This window comes from Oncorhynchus mykiss, chromosome 28, assembly GCF_057628025.1.
Source record: "Oncorhynchus mykiss isolate SJ-2025 chromosome 28, ASM5762802v1, whole genome shotgun sequence".
Classification (NCBI taxonomy): Eukaryota; Metazoa; Chordata; class Actinopteri; order Salmoniformes; family Salmonidae; genus Oncorhynchus; species Oncorhynchus mykiss.
This window is the reverse complement of record NC_143049.1, coordinates 44,743,185-44,754,552: the sequence shown is the minus strand read 5'-3', so window position 1 is coordinate 44,754,552 and position 11,368 is coordinate 44,743,185. Positions and strand designations below refer to the sequence as shown.

The 11,368-nt window shown below is 45.8% G+C and overlaps 1 protein-coding gene across 3 annotated transcripts; it reads right to left on the bottom strand.

Annotated features, from left to right (window-relative positions):
* Positions 1-251: 251 nt before the first annotated feature.
* On the bottom strand, positions 252-6,147 carry LOC110509178 (chemokine XC receptor 1). Of its 3 annotated transcripts, none has more exons than XM_036967032.2 (5): positions 5,858-6,147; positions 4,997-5,176; positions 3,749-3,906; positions 1,399-1,677; positions 252-1,129 (listed from the first exon to the last, which is right to left on the bottom strand). In XM_036967032.2, the coding sequence occupies exons 2-5, from the start codon at positions 5,172-5,174 to the stop codon at positions 611-613; spliced, it is 1,134 nt and encodes a 377-aa protein (XP_036822927.2). In that variant the 5' UTR covers positions 5,175-5,176; positions 5,858-6,147; the 3' UTR covers positions 252-610. The 3 variants fall into 3 exon arrangements, with proteins under 3 accessions (XP_036822927.2, XP_090081749.1, XP_090081750.1); XM_090225623.1 differs by having other exon boundaries at positions 4,997-5,219; positions 5,858-5,942; XM_090225624.1 differs by lacking the exon at positions 5,858-6,147 and having other exon boundaries at positions 4,651-5,106.
* Positions 6,148-11,368: the final 5,221 nt, after the last annotated feature.

Genomic DNA, 11,368 nt, shown 5'->3' with positions numbered 1-11,368 from the left:
AGACAGGTCCAGCATAACCCTAAACCTAACCTAAGCCAGCATCCAGACAGGTCCAGCCTAACCCAAGCCAGCATCCAGACAGGTCCAGCCTAACCCTAAACCTAACCTAAGCCAGCATCCAGACAGGTCCAGCCTAACCCAAGCCAGCATCCAGACAGGTCCAGCCTAACCCAAGCCAGCATCCAGACAGGTCCAGCCTAACCCTAAACCTAACCCAAGCCACAGGCAAAAAAATACACATGTGCTACTTCTGCACACACAGCTTTTTATTTACTTAGCATACCACCTCAAAACACACATTGCATGTATTTCCAGTTTTACATCAACCATTGATAATATAGTATTTCACATATTCTACGTTAAAAATATATTGTCTTCATATTGTATGAATATAGCATAGACTTATTCACAGAATCATTTCTGGACTGAACACAGAATTCACATTCTATGTATCACAGAATCATAATCAGGGATTCAAATGTTTTTGTTTTGGCTAATCTCACTTCCTCATTCCTCAGATCCAAACCTTTAAACATGGCCTTTTCTAACCATTAGAAGGGGCAGGAAAAACCCCTTTGCCAATAGAAGGTCATTGAGAAAGTTCCATAGTTCATTCCTGCTCCGTTCTTAGCTCCATCCATGTAGCTGTATAGTTATTCTCTCTGGGGTCCTGAAGCACCACAGCAGGTCCGGTTGGTCTAGTGGTGACGTGGGACGAACTGTGTCCCACACTCCTCTCCCCTCCTCCCCCCTGCCCTCCCCTCTCCTCCCCCATCAGACAGCACAACAGCGACCAGAGATGTCGTCTGAAGGAGTGAGACAGCATGTAGAGAGCAGGGTTCAGGAAGCAGTGGGCGTAGGCCACAATACGACACACAACGTACACAACATGCAGCCGCTCCTTGAGCGCACAGTCTACAGGTGTGTAGACAGACATGACGAATATGAATAGGTTGTACGGCGCCCAGCAGATGATGAACGCTACCACGATACAGAAGACCACCAGCACTGTGCGGTGTTGTCTCCTGGTCGCAGTTACCAGGACCGTCCTGAGAATGGCACTGTAGCAGAGGATGATGATGATTAGAGGGAGGACGAAGAGCAGGGACACCTGCAGGTAGTATCCCAGCTGTTGGGGGACAGAGAGAGAGGGAGAGGTTATCTATGAATATCCAGCTTCTGGGGGACAGAGGGGTGATATATGAAATATCCAACATTGGAAACACTGGTCACAATTGGAAACAGGAATGTCCACTCACTGTTTGCTGAAACACAAAGTACATACAAAGACCATGTCAGTGGAAACGTGTATCACTGAAAGCTTAAACAAACATCCCTACTAGGAGCAGTAAACACTGAGTGGACATTTCTCTTTTGTTCTAAGTTACCGTAACCCACCTCCTCGTCCGTAGTTCCAGGTGAGACCTCACAGATGAATATTCTTGTCCCGTTTTCCACTTCCTGTACCTGGGAGGATATGACATCACTGAGGGAGGCGGCCAGGCTGACTACCCATGATGCCGTGCAGGCGGCCAATGCGTACCTCAGTCGTCTCCGGGGAACGACTGTCCAGCGGGACGCGACGACTATTACACAGCGGTACACCGTCATGGAGGTGAGCAGCATCATACTGCTGTAGAGACCGGTGAAGTATGCCCCCGTCAACAGCTTACAGGCCTGGGGTCAGAGGTTATAGTTAGGGTTAGTGGTCAGAGGTTAGGGTTAGAGGTCAGCAGCATCATACTGCTGTAGAGACCGGTGAAGTATGCCCCCGTCAACAGCTTACAGGCCTGGGGTCAGAGGTTATAGTTAGGGTTAGTGGTCAGAGGTTAGGGCTAGAGGTGAGCAGCATCATACTGCTGTAGAGACCGGTGAAGTATGCCCCCGTCAACAGCTTACAGGCCTGGGGTCAGAGGTTATAGTTAGGGTTAGGGGTCAGAGGTTAGGATTAGAGGTCAGCAGCATCATACTGCTGTAGAGACCGGTGAAGTATGCCCCCGTCAACAGCTTACAGGCCTGGGGTCAGAGGTTAGAGTTAGGGGTCAGAGGTTAGGGCTAGAGGTGAGCAGCATCATACTGCTGTAGAGACCGGTGAAGTATGCCCCCGTCAACAGCTTACAGGCCTGGGGTCAGAGGTTATAGTTAGGGTTAGTGGTCAGAGGTTAGGGTTAGAGGTCAGCAGCATCATACTGCTGTAGAGACCGGTGAAGTATGCCCCCGTCAACAGCTTACAGGCCTGGGGTCAGAGGTTATAGTTAGGGTTAGTGGTCAGAGGTTAGGGTTAGAGGTCAGCAGCATCATACTGCTGTAGAGACTGGTGAAGTATGCCCCCGTCAACAGCTTACAGGCCTGGGGTCAGAGGTTAGAGGTAGGGGTCAGAGGTTAGGGTTAAAGGTCAGAGATTGAGGGTTAGAGGTTAGGGTCAGCGGTCAGGGTTAGATGTCAGAGATTAGGGTTAGGAGTCAGAGGTTAGGGTTAGATTTCAGACGTTAGGGTTAGACGTCAGAGGTTAGGGTTAGAGATCAGAGGTTAGGGTTAGAGGTCAGAGGTTAGGGTCAGAGGTTAGGGTTGAGGGTCAGAATCATAGTCAGAGTTAGGAGTCAGAGTTTGAGGGTTAGAGGTTAGGGTTAGATGTCTGAGGTTAGATGTTAGGGTTAGTGATCAGAGGTTAGAGTTTAGGGTTAGGGTTAGAGATCCGAGGTTAAGTTTAGAGATCAGAGGTTACGGTTAGAGCTCAGAGGTTAGGGTTAGAGGAAAGAGGTTAGGGTTAGAGGTCAGAGGTTAGGGTTAGAGATCAGAGGTTAGGGTTAGAGCTCAGAGGTTAGGGTAGAGGCTAGGGTTAGAGTTCAAAGGTTACGGTTAGAGCTCAGAAGTTACGGTTAGAGGAAAGAGGTTAGGGTTAGAGGTCAGAGGTTAGGGTTAGAGATCAGATGTTAGGGTTAGAGTTCAGAGATTAGTTTTAGAGATCAGAGAAAAGGATTAGAGATCAGAGGTCAGGGTTAGATGTCAGAAGTTAAGGTTAAGTTAAGTTTAGAGGTCAGAGGTTAGGGTTAGAGATCAGAGGTTAGGGTTAGAGGTTAGAGTTGGAGATCAAAGGTTAAAGTTAGAGATCAGCGGTTATGGTTGGAGGTCAGAGGTTAGGGTTAGAGGTTAGGGTTAGGAGTCAGAGGTTACGATTAGAGGTCAGAGAAAAGGGTTAGAGTTCAGAGGTCAGGGTTAGATGTCAGAGGTTAGGGTTAGAGGTTAGAGGTTAGGGATAGGACTGAGAGGTTAGGGTTAGATATCTGAGGTTATGGTTAGAGGTCAGAGCTTATGGTTAGGAGTCAGCGGTTAGGGTTAGAGGTTAGGGTTAGAGGTTAGGGTTAGGATTCAGAGTTTGAGGTTTAGAGGTTAGGGTTAGGAGTCAAAGGTTAGTATTAGGAGTCAGAGTTTAGGGTTAGCGTCCAGAGGTCAGTGTCAGAGGTAAAGTTAGGAGTCAGGGGTCAGAGGTTAGGGTTAAGGTTAGGAGTCAGGGGTTAGGGTCAGAGGTTAGGGTTAAGGTTAGGAGGTTGATGAGATGAGTAATGCAAGATATGTAGACATTATTAAAGTGGCTAGTGGCTAGTGTTTCATTTCCTTAACGTTCCTTAGGCATTAGAGGTTAGGGTTAGAGGTTAGATGTCAGAGGTTAGAAGTCAGAGGTTGAGGTCAGAGATTAGGAGTTAGAGGTTAGGGTTAGAGATCAGAAGTCAGGGTTGGTCATACCCACCAGGTCACCGAACATCCAGTGGGAGAGTTGGTAGACGGCCCAGAAGGGCAGGGTCAGGGTAAATAGGAGGTCAGAGATCAACAGGTTTAGGATGAACATGTTGGTGACCCTCCTTAGGTCCTCATAACGACACAAGGCAACCAGCAACAATCCATTACCTAGACAACACAAAACACATCATTAAGTAGACAACACAGGGGCCTCAAGAGTGACGCAGTGGTCAAAGGCACTCCACCGGGAGACTCATGAGGGGGCGCACAATTGGTCGAACGTTGTCCGGGTTAGGGGAGGGTTTGGCCGGCAGGGATGTTCTTGTCTCATCGCTCTCCAGCGATTCCTGTCGAGGGCGCAATGCACGCTGACACGGTTGCCAGGTGAAAAGTGTTTCCTCTGGCTGTCTTCCGGTTTAAGCATTGTGTCAAGAAGCAGTACAATACAGAGGACACCGTTCGTTACCTGGACAACACTGAACACACCGTTACCTCGACAACGTGGAACAGACCGCTAACTAGACAACACTGAACACAAGTTAACTAGACAACACAGAACAAACCGTTACCAAGACAACACAAAACACACCGTCAGCTAGACAACACAGCCAACACAGAACACACAGTTAACTAGACAAAACAGAACACACCGTTAACTAGACAACACAGAACACACCGTTAACTAGACAACACAGAACACACAGTTAACTAGACAACACAGAACACACAGTTAACTAGACAAAACAGAACACACCGTTAACTACACAACACAGAACACACAGTTAACTAGACAACACAGAACACACAGTTAACTAGACAAAACAAAACACACCGTTAACTAGACAACACAGAACACACAGTTACCTAGACATCACCGAAAACGCTGTTGATGACGAAGAGCAAACAGGTTACCTGTGACACTGAGGAGGAAGATGACGAGGAAGCAATCAAGTTACCTGTGACACTGAGGAGGAAGATGAGGAGGAAGAAACCAAGTTACCTGTGACACTGAGGAGGAAGCAACCAAGTTACCTGTCGTGGTACTGAGGAGGAAGATGACCAGGAAGCAACCAAGTTACCTGTGACACTAAGGAGGAAGATGACCAGGAAGCAACCAAGTTACCTGTCGTGACACTGAGGAGGAAGAGGACCAGGAAGCAACCAAGTTACCTGTGACACTGAGGAGGAAGAGGACCAGGAGGCAACCAAGTTACCTGTGACACTGAGGAGGAAGATGAGGAGGAAGCAACCAAGTTACCTGTGACACTGAGGAGGAAGATGACCAGGAAGCAACCAGCCGTGACCTCCTCTAACCCTCCGACCTCGTCACACAGCAGGATTAACTGTTTATCACCATAGTCTTCATCAGTGTAGTTGCTGTCATTCACAGTGCTGGTCTCATTCACCATGGTCTTCCAGGACTCAGTCAGGTCCATCGCTGCAACGTGATTTATACTATAGAATGACAGAGAGCCACTGCACTACAGACCACAGAGAATAGAGGTGATTTATACTATAGAATGACAGAGAGCCACTACACTACAGACCACAGAGAATAGAGGTGATTTATACTATAGAATGACAGAGAACCACTACACTACAGACCACAGAGAATTTAGGTGATTTATACTATAGAATGACAGAGAGCCACTACACTACAGATCACAGAGAATAGAGGTGATTTATACTATAGAATGACAGAGAGCCACTACAGTACAGACCACAGAGAATAGAGGTGATTTATACTGTAGAATGACAGAGAGCCACTACACTACAGACCACAGAGAATAGAGGTGATTTATACTATAGAATGACAGAGAGCCACTACACTACAGACCACAGAGAATAGAGGTGATTTATACTATAGAATGACAGAGAGCCACTACACTACAGACCACAGAGAATAGAGGTGATTTATACTGTAGAATGACAGAGAGCCACTACAGTACAGACCACAGAGAATAGAGTTACATAGCAGGACTTATTACAAAGTGTGAGACACTTTCCAAGATGTGGAAATTACATGAGATGCATCAAATACTACAGCAGCATTTTGTTCAATTTGACCACATATCGATAGCCTCTCTATAATATCATAATAATGTTAACACCAACCTACCATGTGAACCGGTTCTCAGAGTGTTAAGATGTTGTTAGTGCCTGTTAACCACTGTTCGAGGGTGGTGTGGACAAACTACGCGTTGTTCCTCATTTTCAACCCAGTTTCACATTTAGTCAAACATGGATAAATGGACAGACTGTGTTGTTCCTCAATTTCAACTCAGTTTCACATTTAAAACATGGATGAGTGGACACATTATTTAGTCTAACGTATGAGTATTCCTTCTTGGCGCCTGAGGGGAGAGCTCTGTCTTATTGGCTCTTAAGGAGAACACCACATCAGTCACTGGCTTTATCAATAAGTACATCGAGAACGTCGTCCCCACAGTGACAGTACATACATATCCCAACCAGAAGCCATGGATTACAGGCAGCATTTGCACTGAGCTAAAGGGTAGAGCTGCCGCTTTCAAGGAGCGGGACTCACACCCGGAAGTTTATAAGAAATCTCACTATTCCCTTTGTCAAACCATCAAATGGGCAAAGGGTCAATATAGGTCTAAGCTCGAATCGCAGTACAATGGCGCCGACACACGTCGGATGTGGCAGGGCTTGCAAACTATTACAGACTACAAAGGGAAGCACAGCCGAGAGCTGCCCAGTGACAAGAGCCTATCAGACGAGCTAAATAACTTCTATGCTCGCTTCGAGGCAAGTAACACTGAAACATGCATGAGAGCATCAGATGTTTTGGACGACTGTGTGATCATGCTCTCCGCAGCCGACGTGAGTAAGACCTTCAAACAGGTAGACATTCACAAGGCCAGACGGATTACCAGGACGTGTATTCCGAGCATGCGCTGACCAACTGGAAAGTGTCTTCACTGACATTTTCAACCTCTCCCTGACCGAGTCTGTAATACCAACATGTTTTAAGCAGATCACCATAGTGCCCGTGCTCAAGAACACTAAGGTAACCTGCCTAAATGACTACTGACCCATAACACTCACGTCTGTTGCCATGAAATACTTTGAAAGGCTGGTCATGGCTCACATAAACACCATTACTCCAGAAACCCTAGACCCACTCCAATTTGCATACCGCCCAAACAGATCCACAGATGATGCAATCTCTACTGCACTCCACACTGCCCTATCACACCTGGACAAAATTAACACCTATGTGAGAATGCTATTCATTGACTACAGCTCAGCGTACAACACCATTGTGCCCTCAAAAAGAGTTGGCATGGGTCCTCAGATCCTCAAAAGATTTTACAGCTGCACCATCGAGAGCATCCTGACGGGTTGCATCACTACCTGGTGTGGCAACTGCTCGGCCTCCGACCGCAAGGCACTACAGAGGGTAGTGCTTGCGGCCCAGTATATGTCCGTGGCCAAGCTTCCTGCCATCCAGGACCACTATACCAGGCGGTGTCAGAGGAAGGCCCTAAAAATTGTCAAAGACTCCAGACACCCTAGTCATAGACTGCTCTCTCTGCTCCCGCATGGCAAGCGGTACCGGAGCGCCATGTCTAGGTCCAAGAGGCTTCTAAACAGCTTCTACCCCCAAGCCATAAGACTTCTGAACAGCTAATCAAATGGCTACCCAGACTATTCACATTGCCCCTCCCCCCAGAACGCTTCTGCTACTCTCTGTTATTATCTATGCATAGGCACTTTAATAACTCTACCTACATGTATGTATTACCTTAATTACCTCGACACTGGTGCCCCCGCACCTTGACATTGACTCTGTACTGGTACCCCCTGTATATAGCCCCACTATTGTTATTTACTGCTGCTCTTTAATTATTTGTTATTCTTATCTTTTTCTTTTTGGGGGTATTTTCTTAAAACTGCATTGTTGGTTAAGGATTTGTAAGCATTTTGCTGTAATCAAATTTGTTTTGATTTTGCCATATATTAGAAGTTTTGAGACATTTTCCAAAAATGAGAAAACAAATCTGTATTTTATTCAGAAGACTTAAAAACGATAAACAATGATTAAATATTTACACAATTATCAATATTTACAACATTTAAATGTTAATAATATAAAATATATACCGATTTTATAAAACCCCAACAAACAGGTAGAACACAGGGTTAGAGGTTCTATTCATTCTATTTACCAGGGTTAGAGGTTCTATTCATTCTATTTACCAGTGTCGTAACACTGTATTAGTTAATGTGACGACTGCTGCTCATCGAATGATTAACGGTTTATAATTGCGTGATTAAATGAATCAGGCAAGTATTAACTCATTAACCTGAGGGACAATGGGAAAATTAGTTTTATTGAGTTTCTATTTCACAAATTAACTCAAAGAATCAGAATATCGATTTTACAACAGTCGCTAATTAATCAATTTCCCCCACAGTCTCATTCTGAACGTTGCATAATCCGGGACTCTGCACAAACCCGAGTCCCACCAATGAGTTCGTACCACACCAATTTTAGTTGATTATTTATTTACTAGAAAGCTAAAATGATAATAAAAGATACACATACACAAAACACAGTCAAGGCTATTGGTTAGAACGTAGTATAAAGGGACAACACACGTGTTACCCAAAATGGAGATTTCAAAGAGAGAGAGAAAGAGAAAGTACACGAGAGAAACAGACATTTGGGTGCATTTGTCAGCTATGCTTATTTGAACCCTAACCTTGCCCCGAACTGCCGCTCTTATGGGTCAGAATATAATGATGTATTTACATGTTGAAGGTCTCTGGTGGGAGTCTCCGCGTGGACCGTTTAGGCTTCTCAATGACGTACTTCTCTGGTGCAACTCTTTGGTTCTGTTCTGAAAGGAGTCTTCTGAGGACAGACAGCCAGCCCTGTAGCTCAGGGCTCACAATGTGGGAATGAAAACAGTGTAGATACCACGATTCGATGGAGAGTGGTGACTGGGTGGTCCTGCTTGAATTCACCCTCTTAGACACAGCTACTCATCCGTAGCATGGGTAGAAGAAGGTTCCTTTGTCTTCAACAAGTTCGTTGACTACTCAGACCATGGATGCAGCTCGGGTCACTTAGTCTGATATGTTCATTCTTAACTCACATGTCTTATACCCTCGGGTCAGAAGTGCCTTTAGGGCCTTTAGGGCAATTCTCTGGGAGTACCAAGGTCAGAAGTGGGCGTGACCGCCTTTAGGGCAATTCTCTGGGCGTACCAAGGTCAGAAGTGGGCGTGACCGGCTTTAGGGCAATTCTCTGGGCGTACCAAGGTCAGAAGTGGGCGTGACCGCCTTTAGGGCAATTCTCTGGGCGTATCAAGTTATGAGGCAAGGTCTAGATTTTACTCAGATCCAATTTAGACAACTAACTTCACATTTCATCTTTACCAAAACATTCTCTTTGATTTGGACAATGTATAAACATCAAGCATATACTAGGAAAACTCTTAAAGTCACAAGGTTTTCGTACTAATGTCATCCTTTAACCTTTAATAACAAAACAAAAATGACATACATTTTCATATTCCATCTATCGTCATGACCACCATTGTGGCTGATGGAAACCATTGTTCCAAAGTCCATTTATTTCATGTTTAATGTTCTGAGGCCGGTTCTCCATAGTGAGAGGACAAAGGAATTTTGTCTGTTGTCTAAGATTTACAATGGGCATGAGGGGGCATAAAACCCCCACATCTTCATACCCCTAGATCTCTCCTCCTCTGTTGGGGTGAGGGATAATCTGTGGGGTTGTGGTCTCCTGTAACCTGACCTGATCAGGACAGTCATGACAACAAGGTTGAGACAGCAGTGAGAGAGCGCCAACAGCCGAGTCACATGGAATTGTCCAACTTGCTTCTGGCTCCACACTCACCTCTTGTTGTGTAGCTGACTCAGCACTGCCAACACTGCCATCTTGTCTCTTGTACACCACCAGAGTCCTGAGGAAGATTAGTATTTTTATGGCGCCCAGCCCACAAAGAACACCAGGCCCAAGATCAGTCCTCTAACTCCTCCTGTCTCCTCTACTACTCTGGTGTCTAACTTTAGGTCCCTGCTCTGGACCTCAGAAATCTGGTTGGGATCTGTACGTAACAGACACACACCACCAATAATGTCAATATTTTGCTGGTAGACATATGCAAAGTATGCTGGTCACCACTAGCAAGGTGCTAGGGTCACTAGGCCCATCAGGGTTGTTATGGTCACCAGGGTCCTTAAGATGGTTTGTGATGTGAAGATGAGAGCAGGCAGTCCAGCAGACCTGAGAGTGGGAGGGGCCTGAAACCAGGTGAGACAGGGGACGGATGAGGCGTCATGAGGATGAGGAAGAGACCACTGCTGGAGTAGCCAGCTTAGAACAGGAAGTTGACCGCCTAACAGGTGATGTAACTGTAGCTACAGCCAATCAGATGATAGGAGAGACACAGAAGGTAAGGACCAGGTCAGAGATAGCCAGGTTCATTGGTCAGTGACCTGGGAAAGAAACATCACTGTTTTAATTAAACTCAAAACACTGAAAAAACACAACCCATCACAATGGTATTAGCCACGGGGAGAACCAGGCTTCCTTAAAACGGGAAACATGGGGAAATCCATGGTACAAAATCAGCAAATGAAGGGTGGGAACCCAGTGGACATCTGATATCTCCAGGAGTGAGAAGTATCATTTTTGTCTTTGTGGTCTAGTACTGTCTTTCTGCTAGCAAGGGTCCTCTACTTTAAGCACTGTCTGTCTTCCCAGTGGCCTACTTGGTGTGTGAACTGCTGACAGCTTGCATTTGATCGTTGACACATCAACCAGGATCAAGGGGCAGTGCAATTTGTGACTTGATTTTTGGTAATCAGTGGCTGTGTTGGAGGGGGAGTGGTTTCCTCTCTCCTAGGCAATCAGCAGGGAAGTGTGCTCTTCACCTCTGCTAGGCAATTAGGAAAGGGGGATACCTAGTCAGTTGTACATGCATTCAACTGATATGTGTCTTCCGCATTTAACCCAACCCCTCTGAATCAGAGAGCTACGTTAATCGACATCCACATCTTCAGCACCTGGGGAACAGTGGGTTAACTGCCTTGTTCCTAGGCCGTCATTGAAAATAAGAATTTGTTCTTAACTGACTTGCCTAGTAAATCCCTGTCCACTGGCTGCATCCCTTCTGACTTCAAAATGGCAGTCATTCCCCTCCTCAAGAAACCAACACTCGACTCTGATGTCATACTGTCAAACTATAGACCTGTATCCCTTCTTTCTTTTCTGTCCAAAAAACTTGAGCGTGGTGTCTCTGACCAACTCTTTCATCATCTCACTCAGAACGATTTTCTTGATCCTAACCAGTCAGGCTTCAAGACGGCTCACTCAACCGAGACTGCTCTTTTCTGTGTCACGGAGGCTCTCCGCAATGCCAAAGCTGACTCTCTCTCCTCTGTTCTCATCCTCCTAGATCTATCCACTGCCATCGACACACACACTACATGGTAATGTTTTTAAATTTAGGGCAATTCTATGTAAAGTATTTAGTCTGTAATGGCTTTTTTGTTGTGTCGAACCCCAGTAAGTCTTGCTGTTGCCATTGGTTTCGGCAAATGGGGATCCGAATAAATAAAACCATGA

What these genes read in the sequence shown, in the direction of transcription:
- LOC110509178 (XM_090225623.1), bottom strand. An exon ending in CTTCCTCCTCAGTGTCACAG is followed by an intron (nt 3,907 to 4,996) that starts GTAACTTGGTTG and finishes TGTGTTGTCTAG; the next exon opens with GTAATGGATTGTTGCTGGTT. An exon ending in ACTGGATGTTCGGTGACCTG is followed by an intron (nt 1,678 to 3,748) that starts GTGGGTATGACC and finishes CTCTGACCCCAG; the next exon opens with GCCTGTAAGCTGTTGACGGG.